Source organism: Gymnoscopelus microlampas (assembly GCF_963454915.1).
Source record: "Gymnoscopelus microlampas genome assembly, chromosome: 10".
NCBI lineage: Eukaryota > Metazoa > Chordata > Actinopteri > Myctophiformes > Myctophidae > Gymnoscopelus > Gymnoscopelus microlampas.
The window spans coordinates 16,534,172-16,559,785 of NC_139947.1; the positions used below are offsets into that span (position 1 = coordinate 16,534,172).

The 25,614-nt window shown below is 43.7% G+C and overlaps 2 protein-coding genes across 4 annotated transcripts in view; both read right to left on the reverse strand.

Moving 5' to 3' along the window:
* The window catches only part of iqsec2b (IQ motif and Sec7 domain ArfGEF 2b), a 60,614-nt gene extending 49,904 nt beyond the window's left edge, over positions 1 to 10,710 (reverse strand). The window contains exons 1-2 of one of the 3 annotated variants that reach the window (XM_084069676.1): positions 10,610 to 10,710; positions 8,265 to 8,850 (exon numbers count right to left, since the gene is read on the reverse strand). In XM_084069676.1, coding sequence (XP_083925802.1) covers positions 8,265 to 8,758 — 494 coding nt within the window. In that variant the 5' untranslated portion in view covers positions 8,759 to 8,850; positions 10,610 to 10,710. Of the gene's footprint in view, positions 1 to 8,264; positions 8,959 to 10,609 lie in introns of those variants that run through there. The other 2 variants (XM_084069675.1, XM_084069678.1) reach the window with 2 other exon arrangements.
* A 1,765-nt stretch (positions 10,711 to 12,475) lies between these two features.
* LOC311054099 (membrane-associated guanylate kinase, WW and PDZ domain-containing protein 3-like) overlaps positions 12,476 to 25,614 on the reverse strand; it is a 75,504-nt gene continuing 62,365 nt past the window's right edge. Inside the window, exons 16-20 of the mRNA XM_084069979.1 lie at positions 22,440 to 22,640; positions 21,939 to 22,015; positions 21,310 to 21,456; positions 20,383 to 20,521; positions 12,476 to 17,299 (exon numbers count right to left, since the gene is read on the reverse strand). Of these exons, the coding sequence (XP_083926105.1) occupies positions 15,681 to 17,299; positions 20,383 to 20,521; positions 21,310 to 21,456; positions 21,939 to 22,015; positions 22,440 to 22,640 (2,183 nt within the window). The 3' untranslated portion in view covers positions 12,476 to 15,680. The remainder of the gene's footprint in view (positions 17,300 to 20,382; positions 20,522 to 21,309; positions 21,457 to 21,938; positions 22,016 to 22,439; positions 22,641 to 25,614) is intronic.

A 25,614-nucleotide genomic window follows, 5' to 3' on the forward strand; every position in this document is an offset into this window, starting at 1 on the left:
TAGAGTACAGCAACTTACAATGGGCCTGGTCTTCAAGATACGCCATAACATTGGGATCCACCTGTATTTTTCAAAATACTTCCAAAACGTAAATGAAGTCCACGATCATAACACCAGAGGCAGCTCCACGGATCATGTTCAACCCAGATTTGGCTCAACAAAGGGAATGAACTCGTCGTTCTCATGCTATTCAACAAAAATGTGGAATGCCCTACCAAAAGGAGTTAAGGAGTGTAAAACCCTACTCACTTTCAAAACTGCCCTAAAGAAACACCTTCAGGACGCTGCAATTCGATAATGCCCCCCCCGATTTTTTTTTGTCTTGTACATATTTTTTACTTTTCATGCCAGTAACCTGTAAGCTGATTGTATGACGTTCTGAATAATAGTGTGTATATCTGTCTGTCTCTTTTATGTCATCATGATTTGTGTGCGTGGGGAGACCATATCACTCCAGTCTTGGCCTCGCTCCACTGGATCCCTGTCCGCCTCAGAATGGATTTTAAGATTTTAATGTTTGTTTATAAAATTCGAAATGGGTTGGCACCCTCATCCCTTGCTGATCTCGTTTCCGACCACTCCCCACCCAGAGCCTTGAGGTCGGCCGACCAGCTGCTGCTGGAGGTGCTGCCAGCACCCACAAAAACAGGGGTGACCAGTCTTTGCGGTGGCTGCCCCCAGGCTCTGGAATAATTTGCCCATACTGTATGTATCAAAGCTGCCCAGTCGATAGCTATTTTTAAATCCTTACTAAAGACTAATTTCTTCTCCCTGGCCCTCAGTGATAGCTGATGTAGCCCTGTCTTTCCCTTACTGGTGCTAATGTTTGTTTTGTTTGTGCTTATTTCATTATATGCCATTGTCTGATTATATTGCATTGTTTGCGCTTTGTTTTGTTTTTTACCTGTACAGCACTTTGGTTGACCTGGTCATGTTAAATATCCTATATAAATAAACTTTGATTTGATTTGATTTGACTTTCCACCACTGGTAAAACGCAAACCACAGCTCCAGCTCCAGAGAGAACAGATTACTGTCCACCAACGTGGTGCATGTCAACACAGACCGAGCAGAGCGGACCGAACGTTGGCCCCCAGAGCAACGTTCCCTCAGTGTCCTGACAAGTGATTTTGATTCTACAAATGCCTTCTAAACCAGTAGTTGTTTCAAGATTTTTTTAAAATATTCAAAAATAGCAGATATACAAGCTCGCAGCGAGCTTGTATGTCTGCTATTTTTGGATAGCCAACGCGAAAATCTAAAATGACACAGATGCTTTCCCGGTTTTAATGGGTTAAGGCATGGGCAGCATACACGGACGTGTTTCCGTGTCAAGCCTTCCTCAGCGAGTATCATACATGCTGCATCATACATACTTGTAAAAAGTAGTGATCACAATCATAACATCACCCAAAACATGTTATTTTTTAATTGATGCGTGCATTCTAGTCTCTGTAAAAGAGGCTAAAGACTGGAGGGATGATTGCTTTGTGAAAAAAGAATAGAAAAAAAAGACATAGCTGTTGATGACTGATTTTGATTTCTTTTTGATAATCAAGGTCCTTCCTTGGCCTGCTATCGTGCACAGAAATATGATGCTGATGCCTAGTAGTAGGCCTATGCATGCGAGATAAGCTGCACACACACACACACACACACACACACACACACACACACACACACACACACACACACACACACACACACACACACACACACACACACACACACACACACACACACACACACACACACAGGCGAAGCATTATTTCCTGGTGGAGATAATCGGCCGTCCAATCAGCGACATTCAGGGAGCAGATTGCTCTTTTAGTCAGAATAAGCAGAAGATAAGGAAGGGAGGAGTTGAGAAAAACCACAAAAGCAATTTATTTCTGCATCTTTGTCGTCTCTGAGTCATATCTGCAGCAGTGGGAAACAGAAACAGTGTGGAGGAGAGATAGAGGGAGTGTTTGTATGAGAGAGAGAGAGAGAGAGAGAGAGAGAGAGAGAGAGAGAGAGAGAGAGAGAGAGAGACAAGAGGGAACAGTAAGTGTGAAGGAGATGCAACACAATTGTCCTCCACTGAAACAAAAGCCCATAAGCATCATTCTCCACATCATTCTACCTAATTTATGCTGTCGTACAAGGGCGCCAAAATGAACCGCTCCACTAGCTCACAGCGCGCACAGCGCCCGCGACCCGTTGTGATCTTGTAGATCGGCTATTTCCGGCGCAAGACACCGTCGTAACAAGAAGTGTAGATCAGGCTTTAAATAAACACTCTCTGAGTGTCTCCCTGCTGAACAACAGAGGAAGTCCTCAGTGTGCAGAGATGGAGGAGGAGGACAGTGAGGGAGGAGGATGGCAGTGATGGAGGTATAGAGCAGCGGTTCTCAAACGTTTTAATTTCAAGGGCCCCGCATGCATTAGGCCACGGACCACAGTGGTGGAAAAAGTACTCAAATTTTAAAAAGTAAAAGTGTCAGTACTGCAATGTTGAAACACTCTGTTACAAGTAAAAAGTCTGGTAATCAAAATGTTCTAAATGAATAGCATCAAATATATATTTGAAGTACCAAAAGTAAAAGTACTCATTATGCAGAATGTCCCTTTTCACGTATATATTATCTATATTAAGTTATCATTATGTCTAAAATGAATTAAAAATCTTTTGAAAATAGCAGATCTACAAGCTCACAAAGTAAGTATATATATAAGTGATTAATGTATGTTTTGTAATAATAATTCAAATCTACAAAGTAACTACTAGTAACTAAGGTTTTCAAATAATTTTAGTGGAGTAAAAGTACAATATTTGCCACTGAGATTTAATGGAGTAGAAGTAAAAGTAATGACAATTGGAAATACTTCAGTAAAGTAAAAATACCTCAAAATTGTACTTAAGTAAATGTACTTGGTTACTTTCCAGCACTGACAAACTATCAATCATTTAGCTGGGGACCCCCTGGAACCCCATCAAGGACCCCTGGGGGTACCTGCCGGATTGATTGATTGATTGAATATTTTATTGGACAGAAATGCAAAACAGCACGAGTACAGTTGGTACACTTGGTCTAAAAGAATAACACCAAAAAGGTCCTTGCAGTCTTGTTTCCATTGGGGTCCTACGTGTTCAATTCAACAACATATAAAAAATAACACCAAAATTCAATATCATCACAAATATAAAACACTATGTACTAACTAGAAAATAAAGGGGGGGAGGTAAAGAAAGGGGGGTGGTAGCCTGTCTTAGGGAGAAGTGATAACTACCTCCCCCTTTGACCGCCTGAAAGGTGAATTTTCAGGGCTGTTTTAAAGGAAGTGTTTTAACCCTGTCTTCTACCCTGAGCCATCCCACTTTGACCACCACAGGTGTAGAGGTGGAGACAGAAGCACCTTCCTTCATGACAGCAGAGCAGCAAGGGCTTGGCTGGGTGTTACATAACACCTCAACACCCGCTATCATCCAGACCTCGAGGTGGCCCCGTGAACTGTACACTGTGAAATACTGTTCATTTAACTCTCACAGTTCAATTAAAGCTGCAATCCATAACTTATCATTTTAATGAATAACATGTTATTTTAATCAATCCATGTATCGTAGCGTATGTTAATACAATATAACCAGTACTGTACATCTGCAGTGGTTGGAGACCCTATAGACTTCTATAGCTTTTAACCTTTTAAAAAGTTTTTCTTAATAAAGTTGTTTTATTTTGTTGTTTTGTAAAGCGACTTTGAGTACTCAGAAAAGTGCTATATAAATTATAGGTATTATTATTTTTATAATACAATTACACACCACACACACGCATGCACGCACACACACACACACACACACACACACACACACACGCAGGCACACACACACACACACACACACACACACACACACACACACACACACACACACACACACACACACACACACACACACACACACACACACACACACACACACACACACACACACACACACACACACACACACACACACACACAGCAGTAATTATCACCCCTGGGCCAGTGTAATTACACTCTGGTCACACTAATTAATCTCTCACCCTCCCCATTTCACAAGTGGTGTGTACTTGCACGAACGTGCTTAGGCACAAGGCAGGCAATAGACACATGCCATTGTGCGCAGACACACACACACGTGCAGTCGTGTGGCACACACTCTCCCACATATGAACCGTAATATAAAGGCAAAAAATGTGATTCCTCTCACAAAATCATTTGTTTCATCCCTACTGCAGTGCTGCTATGACACCTACACTTCAATAAAGGTCTGTCTCTGTCTGTCTGTCTGTCTGTCTGTGAACATTGATTGGTGGGTGGATGTCACAATATTATTTGTTGAAATTGGTTAGTTCAAGCGTACATAAGCACACGTCACATTTTGTTTTCAGGAAGAAAACAATTACTGGGTTTTGATATAAGAATACAAAGAAATTAAATTCAATTAAATTGGGGGGGTCACATATTCAAAGAGGACGAGAGGATTTGAGCCACATCTTGATGCTCCACTGTTGACAGAGGAGAGGAAATGAGCTGCTTAGTTTTGATGATGTCACCACCATGCACGCGCAGGGGACCCCGAATCGCTGACACGGTCATGTAGCCTTTCTATTGTTTATGAATCAAAAAAACACACCAGACGCAACTCCAATCACTCCTGCAGCCACGACCAAAAACTAATTGGACAGAATCAAAGATGGCCCTTCCCCCCCTCCCCCGGTCTCTCTCTCAACCCATTAACAGATGGTGGATCAGTGTGTGTGTTCCACGGTTTCTCTTTTAGAGTAAAGCATGCTGAGACAGGGTCGCTCAGTCATTTTCTGTCCATCTCCCCACTCCTTCCATCTCTTTCTCTCCTCTCTCACCGTCTGTCTCTCTCTCTCCTCTCTCTCAATTCAATTCAACAGGGCTTTATTGGCATGAGAAAACATACGTTTACATTGCCAAAGCAAAAGTGGATCAAAACAATCCAAACCAGAAAAAGTGCTCCTCGGAGCACAGGTCTCCGCCAGGTCAGGTAGGTTATTGTGGGCCAGTTCGGAATTCACCAATAAGGATGAGAAATCGGACAGATCCGTCTTGATCGCAGAGATAATGTGTCCCGATTTGTGTGATGTTTGGACAAAATCTGTAGGAGTAATATCAAAATAATTGTTTTGCAAAAATCGCCCCCCTGGTGGCGCTATAACAGGACAATGTGAAAAGGGTGGCATGTCTTCCTCTGCCTAGTGGGAATGTGAGTGCAAAGTTTCACGGCAATCGGACGCTGTGTTTATGATTTGAGGCATTTCGTTCAAAACGAGCCACTCCTGCTAAACTAAGATGCCAATGTTAGCCAACAAGGATGGAATATGAAACATCGGACAGATACGTGTTGATCACATCACATGACATAATGTGTATCGATTTGCGTGATGTTTGGACAAAATCTATAGGAGTAATATCAAAAAATGTGTTTTGCAAAAATCTGCCTCCTGGTGGCGCTGTAACAGGCCAATGCAAAAAAAATGAAAATCTGACATCCAGGGAGTGTGTGTCCACAGTGTCATGTCGATTGGGCCAACGGTGCCAGAGATTAGCTGTTCATAGACAGACAAACGGACGGACGGACGGATGGGTGAACGGACGGACAGGGTGCAAAACAGTCTTCGGCCTGGCGGAGACAACAATGTATGTACAATTAAATGGGAATAAAGAAATGTGTAAACAGAGCTGTGTTACATTGCAACTATCTTACAAAACCATAAGAATTGTGCATTTTCTGTCAGAAATAGTTATACATCCACATAGCCTGGTATAAACTTTTGAAACAAAATGACAGCAGTATTTCAATGTTTTGCAAAAACCTTTGGGACAAATAGCAGCAATGTATTTAAAGGTGCAGGAATACATACAATGATTTGTAGTCCTCTCTCTCTCTCCTCACTTCTCTCTCTTTCTTTCTTTCTCTCTCACTCTCTCTCTCACTTTCTCTCTTTCTCTCTGATCTAATCTGTCTGTAGATTGACAGGAGCATGGCCAATGTAAACACTGTGTTCTTGTTATCAGGGTCGAGGTTCCATCACTGACCCTAAGCTAATAGTCCCAATTTAATGTACAGTACAGCTGGATGGGGGGGGCTGTGACTCACATCCAGGCAGGGACAACATGGGCCCACAGCGCCGCTGGCTGCCGTTTATTAAATGTGACACTTCTGGTGACACGCTTGTCTGAGTCTGCGTCTCAGAAAGTGGGGATTCAAATAAGCCACAGCTACTGTTGGCAATTAACGAGGGAGAATCACCATGATCTACATTTGCAATTCATCGCCGCATTTAGCGCCCACATAAACACCTAATATGTGCTTGGATCTAGTGACTAACTCGCCCCACGGGACGACAGCAGGGAAGCAGCGAGGCATCAGGTGGAAGAGAAACTCCAATCAATAAGGGATTTGGTCTCATCTGAATCAATCACTGACTAATGGATTGTGACCATAAGAAGGCAGACACATGGAGACATATTCCAGTCATGATAATATGCTGTTAAATGTTGCATACAAGAAACGATGAGGTGGGCTACTATCACTAAGAAACAAACCACTCTATTTCATTGTGGTTGTTTTTTCCACACCAGTTGCTGCCTACTCACGAAGCTTACAATAACACTGCCAACATAAGCAGACTCTACAGGCATGTGTGTGCGTGTGTGTGTGTGTGTGTGTGTGTGTGTGTGCGTGCGTGCGTGCGTGCGTGCGTGCGTGTTAGTGCGTGTTTGTTTAGTTGAATACAGATAACAGATGAATTTATTGTTTGCCAAGGCATTGCTTCCAACACTGTGACCTGCAGATCAGCCTGTCCTTCAGTGTTTGGACCGGATGCGGTGGGTAGATATACCTTCGCAAGTCTGAAAAGTTCAAGAACAGCCAGAGGGGCCTTTCTGTGCATATAATGAACCTATACCTGGACCAAGAGGTCGCACAACTCCTACACACCTTACAGTCCACTGAAGCCAGATGAAATGCAAATTAAATGACCCCCACTAATTAAATCACATGCCCACAATAACAACATGAATCCTAGCATCTCTATTCTTGGGCAAACATTTGGCAAAAATAGCGAATCTATAAGCTCACAACACGTTCGTGTTGAGATGCGTTGTGAGCTAGCTTGTAGATTGGCTATTTTCGGCAAAGCGATGGTGTAGAGGGAAAAAAGGAGGAGGCCCCAGGACAACTACGTAAGTACACTGTAGATTTTCACTGGCTAACACACAGAGCACACATACGATAAATATGTATACATGGTCTCTCCCTCACACACACACACACACACACACACACACACACACACACACACACACACACACACACACACACACACACACACACACACACACACACACACACACACACACACACACACACACACACACACGCAACCACATAGACCTTGTATTGTGAATTTGTACTTCCATGTACTGTTGTTCTCATGTCTTACTAATTAAAGTACATCAGTGCACACACAGACAAATAAGCATCCCACGCACTACAATTAAACATTGCTCTCGTACAATGCAAACTTGCATCAGGACTATCAAATGAATAACGAAAGAGCAAGACTGATCTTTCCATATATTGTCTAATTCCCTACCCTCTTTCTCCACTCCATTCACTCTCTCTCCCTCTCACCTCTCTCACCCTCTCTCTCTGTTATACACGCTATGCTTAAATTGGAGCCGCTACCACTTAAAAGCATGCAGTGGTAATCCTACAGCCCTGAGCCTATACTGTATCATAATGGGGGATTCAAATATTCCTTCCATTACAGATATAGGATTAACTCTGACCAGAGTCAGAGTCAGCTGAGCCAAACAATTATAATAAAAGAACATGCAGTAAACCACTTGAAACCTGCCGTCTTTATTCTGGGGGGGGGGAAAGCTCACAACGCGGTGAAGCTTCTCTTCGGCTATTTTTGCCTAAGTGCAGATCGTAAAATGTAGTGGGACTAGTATAAAGCCCTGGGGGACTCCGGTCAACTAAGTATATTGCCGGTTAAAAAAAGTATATTTAAAAGCCAAGCCAGATATTACACTTCTGCACTATGGTCATTACCTCAATCTCCGTCTGTATGAACATGAGCAACAACATCATCATCATCATCATCATCATCATCATCATCAACACCACTCCTTGGTGTACCCTAGCTGACGGCGTGAAACAGCAGGGGACCTGAGGTGACAGTGACAGAGAAACTTACTTTCTGCGTATGGTGGAGGTGCCGTGGCCATCTGTGCTGTCTGTATGTTCCAGCCTCTTGCGCTCTTGCTCGGTCGTGGAAGAACTGCAAGACTGGCCTCGGGTCAGCCTGGTGTGGGTCCTCCGCTCTCTGCCAGGGCCTGGGGTCGCCGCCACAGGCCCTGCCACCACCGCTGCTGCTGGTGCTGATGGTGATGATGGTGATGGGGTCTTTGGAACTGCCGGCGCCGGCGGGGAACTACCACTGCTACCGACACCGCCATGATGGATGGGCAGAGACAGAGGCTGGCCCGGGGTGTGGTTCTGCTCAGGGGTGTCAGGGGTTCTAACCTGCCGCAGGTCCTGGTTCTCCTGGCTGACCCGGTTCAGCTTCGCCTCCAGCTCCTCGATGCGCCGGCGCTGGCTCTCCAGGAGCTTGGCCTGGCTTTCGATGATGTTGTTGAGCTCCAAGAGGTACTCCACTGCACGGCTGGGGCTCTCCGGGCTGCTCTCCATGGTACCAATGGTACCGACACCACCACCCCCCCCACCGGCCCCAGATGAGAGGGGCGGAGGGAGGGACGGACTGGGGTGACGGGGGAGATGAACTATAGATGTCACAGGTTCAGAAACAAGAGGTCACATGAACAAAGGGTGCTGCGGTGTTAAAAAATAATCACATGTCCACAAATCTCGCCGCAAATGGAGGCTGATTATGACTAGTCAGTATCCATTGAAAATGCTGCAACACCATTCAAAGAAAATTAAATATAAAATGCAACAAATGTTCTGGTTTCCCATGTTATGAGCTGATGCCAAGTCAACACCACAGAGGTCCAGGGTTTCAAGCATCATGAGTCAATGCAAAGTATGAATAATTAAATCAATCAATCAATTCAATCAATTAAACATTATGATGTAAAACTCAGAATACAATATAGGGCCAAAGGAGACAGGGACATTTGGAGTTGATGATGCTGCCACTGATAGGCTATTTGATGATCAAGTTTACCAGATTCTTATCAGCATTCGATGTTTCCTTAAAAAATAAACCAACTTGTTCCCTAAAACAGCTTTCATTTACATTGTATAGCAGCTTGGCAAACCAGGGAAATGGGGGTAAGGGGTGTGGGGGAGTAGTTAGCTATGATCTACCTCTAATTATCAGGATTTGTGGAGCATTACATAACAGAGAAAAAAAGATGTTCCCTCCCACGTTAAAATGTCCCCAGAGTCTATCATCTCAGCTTTTCACCCCATGTCTCGTGATCCTTCCTCATTAAAGACAAAACAAGTGTGACCAACCACTTAATTTCATATCTGATGTCCGAATCCAGCACTCTGGCGCCGGCCGAACCCAATCCAAGTGAGTTCAGTTCATCACCCAAAGTGCTTTTCCACGAACACGGCGTTTACGTCCATAATGTCATCCATGGTTTTTAGGCAACTGTACTTGACAGCATTTGGAAAGTCCAGCTTCTCGTCTCCCGATTTCCCCAAAACTATATAAAATATGTGGGCCTACAACGTTTCTAGCATCTAACCTACTTTACGCGTGATCACCGTCGAGGTTCCGATCGCAGGTTGGCATCAATATACTACTTCAAATGAAGCCATGGTCACGTTGTTTCTTCAGCTACACATGAAACGATGTTCAGGTCGTCTTTGGAATGCGTTAATGTTGTTGTCCTTCCAGGTTGAGTGTCCGATCCTCTCTCTGTTAATGGCGCAGAAACAACGGTGGGAATTGGAATTCACTCCTTCGTTCTTCTTGCGTGTCAGAAAATGCAAAGATGCGAGCGCGCTTTTCTCAGGAGCGCTCCTGTCGAGAGAGAGCGCCTCCAAGTCAAACACACAGGCAGGCAGTGGTGGGAAAAGTACTCACATTTTTTACTTAAGTAAAAGTATCAATACTGCAATGTAGAAATACTCTATTACAATAGTACAAAGTAAAAGTCCGGAATTCTAAATTGACTTGAGTAAGAGTACAAAAGTATTGGCATCAAAATGTAGGCTACTTAAGCACCAAAAGTAGAAAAATACTCATTATGCAGAATGTCCCATTTCACAACTTTTCAAATGTATAAAATGTATACTATTTTCAAATGGCCAATTTGGCCAATTTGGCTGAAGTGGTTCATGTATGTTTTGTGAAAATAATCAAAATCTGCAAAGTAACTAGTAACTAAAGTTTTCAAATAATTGTAGTGGAGTAAAAAGAACAATATTTATCTCTGAGGTGTAATGGAGTAGAAGTAAAAGTACTGATCATTGTAAACACTCCAGTAAAGTAAAAAATACCTCAAAATTGTACTTAAGTCTTAAGTACAGTAGCTATAGGCAGGCTACTTGAGTAAATGTACTTACTTTACATCACTGCACACAGGAGCGCTCCTTGTCAAAGTAAGAAAACAATATGTTCTAAAGTCCGAATGTAGCCTGTTATCCCAAGTAAACGTAGGCTATTAGAGCTATCAGCCCACAGCAACAAAAAAAAGGACTCTTGGGTTTGGCTGCCCGTCAAACAGAGTCCACTTTAAAATGCTGCTCACCACCTCAAGTAACTGCATAACCTGGCTCCCCCCTATCTAGTCTCTACTAACGCTCTGTTAGCACTAGCAGCGGTGATATTCCCATGGACTGAAAGTTCCACTGCTGTGCGAGGTCTCCAACTTTAGTAAAAAAAATAATAAAGGAAACTATTTTGCTACTCATAGAAACAAAGGCTGTTTTGTGTTGTTCTCCAGGGTGGGAAGCCTCTCAGGACCCCACCTTCTCCGTATAATACACTTTTTGGGCAGAAAATGAAATATGTCCCGTCCGCCAGATGGAAATTATGTTATTCATTCACTTGCGCCCTCTACAGATCTGGTCAATATATATTACCATTTACCAGATCTGTAGAGGGCGCAGGTGAGTAAATACAAACCCACCTGTTTAGAATAGCCTTTCCGAGTTGACTTTGATATCAACTCGTTATTTTTAGTGTTCTATGCTTTTAATTCTTATCATTTGCTTTTCTGATTTTTCCTAAAAACTACAACTTTATAAAGTTGTATTTTTTTGGCCTCTACCCTGGCCCCCACACACATGTAAAGCGTCTTTGAGTAGGATACTTAGAAAAGCGCTGTATAAATCAAATATATTATTATTATTAAAGTCACTTAATTGTGGTTGTTGTTTTTGTATGTTTGAGTAAGTATCTGGCTACCCAAAGCCAGTGCATGCTGTCATGTCAGGACAGGCTGGCATTATATTGTGTCAATATTTCAAGTATGATTTAATTACACGAAGGCCTCAGGGTGACGCACGCACGTTCATATAGTGTTCATATCTGAAGTGGAACTCAATGCAGCTGCAGCATATGAATAAAAGACACCCCCCCTCCTCCTCCTCCTCTGTATATTTCTTACAGGTGTCACGCGCCCTTATACTGTAGTTACTTAGCTGTAGAATACAACTCTCGTACGTATTTATGATTCTGACGTCAACGTCAGAATCATAAATACGTCTACGAGAGTTGTATTCTACAGCTAGTAGTTACTAGGCTTTAGCCTACTAGAGTGGTATGAGATGGGAAAATGTGAAATCCCTGCTTTCTTGAAAAGAACGTTACATTATTTACAAGAAGCAAAAATGATCAGCCTTGCTCAGGCTCTCAACTTTCATTCTTCTCTATTCACCTGTTTCTTGGCTGTGTGTTTTCCACTTCCTGTCGGATTTCATTGGATATCATTAGTCATCTGACCGGTTTCATTGGATTTCATTGGATCAAAAGACAGGAAGTGGAACACAGTGAAAAGCTTAGCAAACAGGTGGATAAATAAGCAGAGTTAGCACACCATTCTAGACGCAAAATATGTAGCCTATTCTACCTGCAAAAGGCTAGCACTCTCTCCCTGACATGTTTATTGTAATGTAGGCCGCCTATGTGTTTTGCAATAAAGTAACATAGGCTACTTATTCTATGTATTATCATTATATGGTCTGCTGGTGCATGCAAGGCCTGATGTATACTTCGTCGACACTACAGTCAGTGTCGTTGTCGTAGGCGACCACACCAATTACGTAGACCTACCTACCTACTTTTGAAGATGTGGACTAGGCTACTATTTAAAGTTGACTGTAGCTCCTCTTAAACAGTGCTGCCCTCTACTGTCCATGTCTACAGCTAGTTATTGCTATTGACTACATTAAACACACACACCACTGGGGAAAAACATCCATCACATGTTCTAATTTATTTGCAGTTTATTAGAATGTGTTTACAGTTTATTTATAGACACACGTCTCCCTTGGGAAATGAAAACATAAAGAAAAAGTGTATTATAAAATAAGTCTCATGTTGTCTACTAAACGATATTGTTCTACTCAGTATGTTCTCGGTCATCAGTATAATAATAATAATAATAATAATAATAATAATAATTGATCATAATAAATAATAATAATAATAATGATAATTAATAATTATCATTATCATTAAGCCGATTGGCTGTGCCATCACGTGCTATTCTGAGCAGCATAACAATAACAACTGAAGGTCAGGGCACACAAAGCAATTCATTTTCACATTAATTCTTTGCTCAAGTTGGTTAAAATGCATCATAACCTTCAGATATTCATATTCAAATACATAGAGGCTTTCATCAGTCTTGGGTTTCCTTATGTTGCCATAAAGATCAAACATAACACGGCCCACAGATGTAAAATAGTTGTAAGGAACTGAATGACTGAATGTTACATGAATAGATTTTCTTTTTTTAGCCCAAATGACTTAAGGGCAAAGTACGCAGCAAAATCCTGTTAATTCGGTAAAAATTGACCCTTATGGGTCCATTTTTACACTCTCACTCTCAGAGTTAAATAAACACTCAGGATTTTACTGTGTAGCCTATCTCAGAACCTGAGGATCTAATAAATATATTCTTGTAGAAAAATAACATCTCACAGCATCGTCCCAGTGGATAGATCTCATATCGTTTTGGCTCCTCTCTTCCAAAATACACTGTGAAAAAAACAAAAACAAAGAAACTATGTGCTGTTTTATTGTCCTCGCAGAATGCAACAGTGCAGCTCAGAGTTTTTACCTGCATACGTTATTTCCATAACTAGAAGCTTTCATGACTCAATGGCTCCAGCCATCATCTGTCCTGAAGCATCAAAGACCTTTAGGTTTAGTAGTCAAGTCAGCATAAGGCAACCGTAAGCCTGATCAATACTTTGTCGTACGACCGGGTCATGCGTAGCCGACCTACAAGATCACAAGGCGTTGCGGATGTGACACCTTGTGAGCTTGTAGGTGTGTTATTTTGGGCACGCGAAACCGTCGGACGACAGAGCATAAATCAGGCTATAGATGCTAGATGGCCACTAGGGTTGTGACTTTCTCGTATAGAGACTACTACTACTACATATCAACCATTGTTTACATTTTATTCGATCTGTCCCAATCTTTTACCACTTTCAACCTGGCATCCCTATTTTTGGCATGTCATCAAAAAACGTGTTGCGTTGCCATATTTTGTGACCTTGTTGATCAACTTTTTGACAAGAGCTTAAGTGGTTTATACAAAATAAAAGTTAACTTTACTTGTTTGCTTATCATGTAAGTTCAACGTTCTGAAATGAAAACTTGAATCAACTCAAACGTTTTTTAAACTGATTTGAAAATGTTGCACTTCTTGACAAAATATCGGTCAAATCATAATCTGTGGTCTAGGTTCTACACTAAAGATCTGGCATTGGTCGAGCTGTAATCTAGACAGTGTTTCTGCCTCGATCAGTGTTCATTTAACCATTTCAGCCCTATTTTATACTTCGTTGTACTACAGTGTTGACAAAAATAACATCCAAGCCTACAACGCATCACATTTTTGAAATTTTTGGGGCAATTTTGAAAACTTTGAAAACAAAATACACTAGGTTGAAAGTAGTTAAATTCACATTGTGTACACAGAACACACAGTATTAATCCACACCTAAGCAGCATATTACAAACATTCATTTCATGAAAACATGAACGATACAATATAATTCTTCATCTGTGTTTACAATCGCCAGCCTTCATGTGAGCTTCCATCTCGGTTTGTATACGCGCTGATAAGTGACATGAATGGTAGCACACGTGTGTCATATTTATATATAGGCTTATCATAATATATTATAATTACACCATACAAATCAGGCCTCCAATAAGTAGAATATTTACAATAGATTCTGTCATTTATTTCATTATAAATATTTACAGAATATAGTTTTTATATAGGCCTACCTGCTGTCAAAAAAGGATTTGCATTGAAATGAATCACAATCCAATAATTTGATTGAACAATATCACGAGGCTAGGCAATTGTCCATGGATGTTTAGACCAATAGCACCGTAGATTCCGTTCAAACCACATGTAGAGTAAAGATTGATTCATACTCTGTCGCTCGACGATGTCACTTCTTGCCAACAAAGAGCCGATCAGCTCCTTGTCAACAAGCGACAGAGCATAAATGAGGCATGTAATGGCGGACATGGATGGTTGATCACCTTGGACTGTTGCATTATTATTGCTCAGTATCATGAGGTATACCTTGATGCCTATGCAGCCTTTCTCCAGCAGGGGGCAGCAGAGAAGGGGGAAACAGAAGCTTACGTCACCACAAGCCGAATTCCGAATTTCTGCCTCCTCGCTTCCTCTGTCCTCCATCCTCCAGCATGGCGGTGTTACGGAGAACTTGGTGACCTGCCGGAATATGTGACCATCTTGTGGACCTCACATAACGCCAATGTCCACTGCTGTTTGTTTATTAACAGAGCCAAACCTAGTAGATGATAACATTGGCAGGTCACAAATTACAGAGGAACATAGGGTGGAGTGAGGGAATTTTTTGTATTGCAATTTGGCTCCAGAGAGACAAGAGAGGAAGTAGGCTACAGTAGAACCAGAACCAGGGTGTCTGACTCTGCAGCACCTTCTGTGTCCTAGAAATGCCTTTCAGAACAGCAGCAAACATAAAGCAAGGGGTGAAAAACAAACAGAGAGAGAGAGAGAGAGAGAGAGAGAGAGAGAGAGAGAGCATCAGAAAAATACAAGAGTGATTGTTAATTCACAGGAGCATTTTAAAAGACGTTTCACCAAATTGGCCCCAGAACTACTTAAAAATGATCATGTCATATATTTCTACACATACATACATATATATCTATATATATATCATTTATATATTTATTTATTTAACGTCAGCCAGAAGTTAGCTGTAAAAAGGCACAAAGAATATTAAGTTATACTACTATTTGGCCAAAAATGTGACAGAGTGAAAAAAAAAAAGCAGTGCGAGATGTTTTGCTGGGAACGTTGGGAGCCGTTTAAAACCCAGCAGAGCCGTCACGATGCTGAGTCGACACGGTGACAGTCACAGTACGGTGACAAGTATTCTGCGCGCGTGGTCACGACGCGGCTCTCTCCTCTCGTCCCTGGCTCCTCCCTGCCATCCCGGGTCCCAGCGGCGCCATCCTGTGCTGGCTGGGTGTTAGCCAGGGGCCCGGCAGCACGACACTGGTGGTGGCGTGGGCCCTCAGACGGGCCAAGTCACCGGGGGCCAGAGAGAGACCTGAGATGCTGGCGGCGGACGTGCTGCCGTCGGAGCAGCTGCTGCCTCCTCCGGAGCCCTCAGACCCGCCGTCCTCCTCCGGCGGCTCTACTACGGACCAGGTGGAGGAGAGGAAGGAGAAGGCTTCTCCTCTCTGCGGAGGGTTTAACAGTCGGCCCGGCAGGAGGGGACTCTGGGGGGACCCCTCGCGCTGTACCTCCTCACCCACACCTTCGCCTCCTCTCTGGCTGTTGTTGTCGTACCAGACGCCGTCCCACTCCCTCTGATGGACACCGGGCCTCCTTCCTCCAAATACATCTTCATCCTCCTCCTCCTCCTCCTCGCCCCACTCCCTCTGATGGACGCTGGGCCTCCTTCCTTCAAATACATCTTCATCCCCCTCATCCCACTCCCTCTGATGGACGCTGGGCCTCCTTCCTCCAAATACATCTTTATCTTCCTCCTCCTCATCAAACTCCTTCTGATGGACACTGGGCCTCCTTCCTCCAAGCACACCTTCATCATCTTCCTCCTTGGGGTTGGGCAGCCTCTGCTCAGGGTTTGGGAGGGGTACAACCTTGTGCTCCTCTATCTCTGACTCCACCTTCTCCCCTGACTCCTTCTCTTCCTTCACATCCTCCTCAAGAAGGTCTGCCACCTCCTGCTCTTCCCTGTCTCCCTCATTATTGTTCTCTGTCTGCCTCCCTCCCTCCTCACTTTCTCCTCTCTTCTCTACGCTCCTCCTCTCCTCACTCTCTCCTCTCCTCTCTTCGCTTCTCTTCCTCTCCTCACTCTCTTTTCTCCTCTCCTCACTCTCTCCTCTCTTCTTTCTACTCCTGCCTCTCGCCTCACTTCCTCCTCTCCTCTTCGTCTCCACACTCTCTCCTCTCTTCTTTGTACTCCTGCCTCTCGCCTCACTTCCTCCTCTCCTCTTCGTCTCCTCCGTCTCCTCACTCTCTGCTCCCTTCTTTCTACTCCTGCCTCTCGCCTCACTTCCTCCTCTCCTCTCTTTGCTTCCCCTCTTCCTCTCCTGGCTCCTTGCTCTCCTCTCTCTGCTCCTCTTCCTCGTCCCCTCACTCCTGCTCCTCCTCTCTCCTCCTCCTCTGTGTGTACTACTCCTCTCCTGGCGTTTCCTCTCGCTGTGTCTGTCTTTATCGCCGAGTAAACTCCCCCTCCCCTCGCTCTCCTCCTGCCTGGCCCCCGGGCCGGGGAGGCTCTCTCCCCCCGAGCCTCCTCCTCCTCCCCCTTCTCCATCTCCCTCTGAGTGCCATCCTCTCCCTCTCCTCTCCTCTCCTCCTTTCCTTCTCTCTCGTCCCTTTGAAGACCTGCTCCTCCTCGACTTCTTCTCCTTCTCCTTCCTGGTGGAGCTGCGGGGCCTCCTCTGTTGAACGGCCTCTACTGCAGCCACACTCTGCTCCTCTGGGCGCCGCCGCTGACGCCGCCGGAGGGAGGGGGAGGTGACTCCATGTTCACGGCCTGATGGATGGATGGATGGATGGATGGATAGAAGAAGGCAGGTAAGAGAGAGAGACAGAGAGAGTGAGGGGGGGGGGGGGGTTGACATTATGTAATGTGTTATTATTACACAATAACAGCCTCAGTGTTCATTTAAAGTCAGTGTAGGCAGCGAGCGAGCGTTCCCAGAGTGCATCTCTGCATGAGGCTGTGTTACTTCAGCTTGTGTGACAACAGCTGCTGTCTGCACGAAACCTCCAGATGAACCCTGTTTTCTAAAATACCACACCTGTACACATCCTGTGCCCTGTAGCACACGCTAGTTTACGTTCCCGTTTAACGTGGAAACACTGACTCTCAGTCTTCGTGTCAGAGACCCCCAGATTGATATAGTATACAAGGCCAACAGACATCCATCTGACGAGTTTCTGTCTCTGACACCCCAAACGATCATTTTATGAGAGACTGTGATCAAAATAGTTATTATTATAGGGTCTCTCTCTAATTGTATTTACTTGTAAATGTAATAATGGAAACATTTAAAGGTATTGTAGGGAACATTAAGCCTAAATTTGAAATATATATATATATATATATATATATATATATATATTGCATTTTTTCCCCTCTATCAGCCACTATATAATGCTGCTGGGGTGTTTTCCTGCATTAAAACACAGTCCTCCTTCTGAAATCCGTATTTTCCCTAATGTTTATGTGTTCTATGTTTATGTCCGGTACGTAAATTAATGCACGCATGTGCGCGTCCGTGTCCGTATGAACGTTTACTTTCGGTTTTAAAACGCTCTCAAACTTCGTTTTTGAGGCACAGAATTTACTTTTAAGATAGCGTGTGGATAAAATGTAGTTGTTTAACTTCATATATGTGGTCAATTTATCATGAAAGAGCCTATTTAAAAATAAAAATTCAGAGAACCAGCAGGGCGGGAATTTCCGCATATTGTATCCCAATAAAGCAACCTGTTTTCGGGCACCATCGCTTCAAAAGTACCTCTCTATGGATGTCCCTCCTGCGTCACCCCCTGGTGGTCGGGGAAAAGTACTGCTGGTGTTTATTTACCTCTGAACTCCCGTGTATCCCTTTAACTTAAAATAATTTCACTGGGGATGCCCTGTGCCCTCCCCAAGGAACCCTGGGTGTCTCAGCACCTCGCATTGAGAACCTCAGTAAATCTCAGTAGTAAAATACAAATAATTTTACTCCCGTCACGCTCTACAAAAATCACTGTGGATGGTGAAGGGGGGGAGGGGAGTCGAGCATGATGTCACAAATGAGGACGTTTTCAACACATACAGGGACACACACTGGAAGGTTAACATTTATACTTTGTCGTGCGACTGTGTCGCTAACCCTAAAAATAGTGATCTCACAACGCATCTTTGTAGATCTGCTATTTTGGGGGAGCGAGCGACGGCGTCGCACGACTGCGTACGAATGAAGCGTTAGCGTGAGCGGAGTGAGTGTAGAAGAGACAGAAAACGTTGAGAACTAACAGGAACGACTACCAACCGCGTATTCTCCGTCCGTCCAATCACATAGAAGCAAGGCTCGCCCAGCTTGGAGTTGGTCATACAGAGAGACAAGCTGGACAGTTCCACTGAAGAGAGACAAACAGGAAGAGGAAGGAAGTGTGGAGCGGACAGGAAGCAGGAAATAAGTCAAATAGAACAGGTGAAGTGCAAAGGGAGACAGGGTTATAGTACAGGAAATGTAAGGAGAATTAAACAAACCAGAAGCAAGAGGGTAGATAGAAATAAATACCCCCCAAGGAGGACAGTAAAAAGGATAAGATAAGATTAATGTAAACCTTAACCCTGAGAAGAAAAGAAGAAACAGATTCCATCCCTACAGGAACGTGTCTGACAGACTAAGCAGAGGTTCCACTTATCTTGTCCGTTCCCACACATACACACACACACACACACACACACACACACACACACACACACACACACACACACACACACACACACACACACACACACACACACACACACACACACACACACACACACACACACCACCCACCACACACATCTCAGCATGCAATAGGTAAAGTTTACTTGGTTGAAAAGGTCCGCTATGACCTTGGCAGCCCAAATCCAGGCCAAATCTGATTTCCTAACCAGATTGGAGTTGAATTGGTTTCATGCAGTCTGAAAAAGGCCAAGGAGGGTGATTCAAATCGGATTAGCAAAACTCAGCTTCCATGTGTTTTGTGCTGTTCAGACTTGATAAAACCGATCTGATTCCAATCTGGGTAGGCCAAAAATCTGATCCCCAAAACATGTATTTTAAGTTCCCCCTTTAGCCCATTCAATCTGGGAAAGTATCTGTGTCATTTTAGATTTTAGCTATATATAGCAACATACGTTTTTTCAGAAAACTGTTGAGATTTAGAAGGCATTTTTAGAATCGGCCTCAGGTCTTAATGGTTTAGGCCAGTAGATAAGATTTGTTTGGCTTTAGTGTCCCTTCCAATGCGGGAGACCTGGGTTTGAATCCTGGACGTTATGCTACAGTAGCATGCCTCTATTTTCCCTGTTTCAGTCCTTTTCTGCAGGCTGTTTTGGTGTCTGTAGCTTTAAAGGCATATTAGCTGCTGCTCACCACACCCACTCTGGAACTTTATGGTCTGTACATCCCAGGTTGCCAGAGAACGTGTACTGACTAACAAACACTGTGCTAACAAAATGCCTTTTTAAAAAAGGAGAACATTTTTGGTCCATCTACCATTTCATGCAGGTGAAGACAGAGACGGAGCTACATAAGCTACCTGAGCTAACTCAGAAGGGGGAAAGGTTGTCTTATTTCACTGTTTTTTTCTTTAGTTTAGAAAAAAAAGACATTGGCTAGTTAACCAGCGCACTGCCAGAGCCTTTTCTACACCGCAGTGGTTCTCAAACCACGGACCCCCATTTGATACACTACAATACAATCTCTGGGACCTGCAGCCTGCACTATAAAATCTGAACTCTGAAAGTGCACAAATGTACAGCACAGATCCGTAACTCCTCAAGGACCCCTGGGGGTCGCCGGACCCCCGTTTGAGGACCACTGTTCTACATCGACCATTTCTCACCATAGTCAGGAACATAGCCGTTGCCTCTCTTGAGGACCAGGTGAATGCGGTGTCCTCCTCTACGGATCTGCTCCACAGCCTGACTGTGGGTCATCCCAGCGGTGCTGTCTCCATTGATCTCCACCAGCTGATCGCTCACCTATACGACCACAATGCACAGAACATCATCAATACACTGCATTTAAAGGGACTACACCATGAATTTTTACTTTTTCTTCTTTGTTGTGTGTTTTTGGTCTCCCCTACCTCTCTTCTATCCCCAAAAATACCCCAGTTTGAACACTCAGGCTTTCACAGCAAATCTGGGGTTTTCTGTAAATTGGTCTCAAAACAGGCCAACATTCGGTGAAAATAGACGATCTGTAAGCTCACAAATTGTTGCGTAGATGTAGTAGTTGTAGAGAGTAGTAGAGAGGTGAAAAGTTTACATTCCACCTCTCTGCAGCCAGATAAAAATGAATACGAGGGGGTTGGCCAGCTAATTTATTTACATTGTAGTTATAGTTGTTATAGTTTTTAACTGTGTTGTGTTTTTTTACTTAGGATTTAAAATGTCTAATAACTTATAGTTTTTCACTGCATTCTATTTCTACTGATGTAAAGGGTTTTATACAGTATATATTCATCAAGCTCTTTTTTTACAGACAAATCTGTATGAATGTATGGCAACTATCTATCTATCTATCTATCTATCTATCTATCTACATGAACACGCAGAGCAGAATAGACCCTCAGCACCTCGTCACAATGCTAGCATTTCCAGCATAGCCTAAATGCGCAGCGCTCCCATTGAAAACATTTCAAAACATATGCTGTGCTCAGGAAAACAAACACCTCGGTGGACACACACAACACCTTACTGTGGTGCTGCTATGACAGCTCAATTCCCCTCTGGATCGATAAAGGTCAATTATGAAATGAACCCACCTGTATCTTGTGGCTTCGTGAGGCGGGTCCTCCCTCCATCAGCCCCAGGACGTACAGACCCATGTTGTACTCACTGCCCCCCCGCAGGCTGAACCCAAAGCCAGTAGAGCCGCGGTCCAGGTCACAACTGTAATACCTGGAGTCATGCTGCGACACAAACACACAACCATTAACCTTAACCCAAAACCATTCCTGCTGAATGGAGAATTCTAATTAATATTGGAGCTTCTAACTATCGATTCACGATTATTTTATCTATACTTTTTTGATTAATCAAATAATTGAGATTCTATTCTTTCTTTTTTTATTAACAAATCAACACAAGAGCATAATATACTTTTTGTAATTGACTAAATTGATTAGTCTAATTAACCACCCAAGCCCAAGCCCAATTTAATATGTTGTTGTACAATGTTGTTAGTGACAAACATAGCAAAAACAGCGATCTAGAAGCTCACAATACCTCATACAGCAATGCATTGTGAGTTTGTAGATCTGCTGTTTTCACTATTTTTAAAAATCAATTATAGATGATTAACTGTTGCATCCCAATTAATATATTCTGTTCACAAAAGAGAAGCAGGATGCTGGTTATTATTTAGGCTGTGAATAAACAATCCTGTCCTCACCTTTGGGCGTGACCTGTGACCTTTCCTGCTCTTGTGACTGGGGTCATAGTCGGTGGATTCTGAAAGACTTGAGGAGTCTAGAGGACATGAAGACTGAGGTTAGACTGCACAGTTGAATCTCCAGGGTTAATTTAACTCTGAGAGTGCATACATGTAACCAAATGGACCCGCAAGGGTCCATGTGCAGTGTACACACTCTCAGAGTTAAGAAAGGGATAAATTAAGACAGCGGATTCGGCAGTGCATTGATGTAGATATCATAATGTGTATGCAATGCATGTGTGTGTGTGTGTGTGTGTGTGTGTGTGTGTGTGTGTGTGTGTGTGTGTGCGTGCGTGCGTGCGTGTACGCGTGTGTGTACGCGCGTGTGTGTGTGTACGTGTGTGTGTGTGCGTGCATGTGTGTGCGTGCATGTGTGTGCGTGCGTGTGTGTACGCGCGCGTGTGTGTACGCGCGCGTGTGTGTGTACGCGTGTGTGTGTGCGTGCATGTGTGTGCTCACAGGTGCTGGGTCGTGGGACGATGGTGAGGCGAAGGGAGTTTCCAGCTCGTCGGAGGATCTGTGCCAGTTCTTGGTGGGGCAGGGTCACCACGGGACGGCCCTCCACCGCCTCCAGACGGTCACCGGGTCGGATCTGCCCGCTCCGCGCCGCCGGACTGCCCCGGCGTACCGTCACGAAGCGGTGAGGGAGCAGCGACGCAGCTAAACACACAATGCAAAAACAAACCCACACAATTAAAGCTACAATCCATACGTTTTATATACTCTCCCGGTGGAGAGAGGCGATTGCAACTGTAACAGAGATTAAAAAATCCCTGTGGGATACAAAAATATGTACCGCTACTCGTCCAAGAGGGAATCCCCACTTGTCCAGGGTAGATATTGCCTTATGAGCTTCAGACAGGGCTACTTCGTCTACTACGTCAACCAGTAGGTGTCCTACCCGATAGCAGGGTCTAATGGAGTAGGGAGACCACCTCCAACCACTGCAGATATAATAGTTACATTATATTAACATACTCTACCATACATATTGATTAAAATAACCCTATATTCATTCAATTACATTGTGAATGGTAGCTTTTATTTAACTCTGAGAGTTAAATGAACAGTATTTCACTGTGTACAGTTCACGGGGCCACCTAGAGGCCTGGATGACAGCAGGTGTTGAGGTGTTCTGTAACACCCAGCCATAAGTTGTGGATTGCAGCCTTATAAGTTAGATAAGATATTACTGGTTGGAGCCCTTCAATGAAAACTCTTGATGAGGTCAAATGAAGAAGTGACACATAAAGTAAAGTACAGCTGAAGATTTAGTTCTTCAGGACGTGCTCCAGAACACTTTAAAACAAGATGTGATTAAACGCCGGCTGTTTTTTTGGCCGTCTTTATATAACCGATGACCTCATGCTTTGTCTACACACCACCCCCACCCCCCACCCCTCCTCCTGTCTCCTTGAAACACTCTCCTGTCCTCCTTCATCCAGCCATCCATCAACCCATCCCTCCTCCATCCCTCCATCCACTGCCACGCAGGGAAATGTTTTCTCTGCACAATTAATCAGTCTTCACCTGAGTTCTTATGGAAAGCAAGTGCGTGCGCGAACACACACACACACACACACACACACACACACACACACACACACACACACACAATTACTTGGGAATTTGTGCTTGCTCCATGGAACGTGTGTGTGTGTGAGCTCTGTTCAGTTTGTTCATTACAGGTGCAGATGGATGTGGGGTGAGATGTGACGACTGACAGGTAATTATCCTCCACTAGCCCTCTGAACAGGGACCTCGCTTTGACCTCTCACTCACTTCAAAACATTTATTCACTGGTTCTCAACGTGAGGTCCACGGACCACCAGGGGACCAAATGGACCCTTATGGGCCCGTAACTCTGAGAGTACACATATAGAACCAAATTGTTCATTGTCTATTAATTTACGGATCCCCATTAGTCCTCACCACAGTGAAGGCTACTCTTCCTGGGGTCCAAACGGACCCATAAAGATTCCATTTGTGCGTTGAATTAAGTTATCACTGAGGCTTTTACAGTGTAGACTGGGGTCCAAGAGATAACATTTGTTATCCAATAGTGGTCCGTAGCCTCATGTAGAGTATATCAAACTTGAAATTAAAAAGGTTAAGAATCACTGACGTAATTGAAAGCTGTCCATGCCTAAAGGCTGATGAGAAAAGTGTTGAGTAGTCTACTCTAAAAATAAATTAGTCTGCACAAACAATAAAAAAAATAAAGCTTCTTATGGAGCTCCATTGGACCTGTCCTTCAATCTGCTGTCATTCCCAATTCTGTGTCCCGTCCCTCTCTTTCTAATGCTTAAGACCTGAGGCCGATTCTTCTAAATCAGTAGTTCTCACATTTTCACTATTTTTAAAAAATGTTCAAAAATAGCAGATGTAGAAGTTGGCAGCGTGGCACGAAGTGACGTGCTGTGAGCTTGTATAGGGCTATTTTTGAATAGCCAATGTATACAATCTAAAATGACTCAGATGCTTTCCCGGTTTTAATAGGTTCATTTGTACTCCATCGTGAGGTGGTGAGGTGGTGTCGCTTGCCGAAAATAGCCGAGTACTTTGTCAGCACAATAACAAAGCAAGCTGTTGATGCGGCGAGTTTCCTGCTTGTGTCCTTATATAACCCATCAGAAAGTGAAGACAGTTTTGGTTTCTTACTCCGCCATCAGCCAATCAGATCCTATTCGTGGATGCCAAGACCTGTCATGGAATTATGGATCAGTGAGTAATTGATGAGGCAAGAGGAGTCGGAGACAATATTCTATAGGTGGTGATGGATTATGCTTTAATATACATGATATCATGGGGAGAAGTACAATAACACTCAGGGCGGTGGTATGGTAGTTCTGCCAACAAACTCAGGGATCTGACAGACCATAGTTATACTACAGTAGTTGCTACAAGGACAAGCTGTCAGGCCTAAATTCTTCCTCAGCCTCCATCTATTCTGGAGCCAACGAAAAATAGCAACTCAACCTGGCAATGAAATACCTACCACTAGGACAGGGGTACTCAAATACAAATCTTGAAGGTCCGCAAATATTCTTTTTATGATGAGAAATCTCGTCATTGGCAGTCAAAGAGTTAGCAAAAATAAATACTATGGCGTGTATGAATACCGAGCGTGGTCATGCTTGTATGTTAATCAGTTGCTAACTAGTTGCAGGTGTTTGTGCCACACACACACACACACACACACACACACACACACACACACACACACACACACACACACACACACACACACACACACACACACACACACACACACACACACACACACACACACAGTGTTGCATGCAGTGAATACAACGGAGAATTCTGACTCGCAGTCGCGGTAACTCGCAGATTTTTCTTTATATTATTACTATTATTTTTGGAAAACTATAATTTGCCCAGGGTCCGCAGAGAGGTGTGCCACGGTCCGGTCATGTGGTGTGGTGTTATTATGTGTTAGTCGTGTCCAAATGATCATCTAGTCAAAAGGAGAAAGTTTACTATTTACAGCCGAGGGACATTTCTCATGATCTGGGCCTAATCTGGGTGACCCAGGCAGAAACGGCAATCAGGTCAAATTAAAGCCTGGGTCGCTTTACAAGTAGTCCTCTTGTCATACAATACATAATAATAC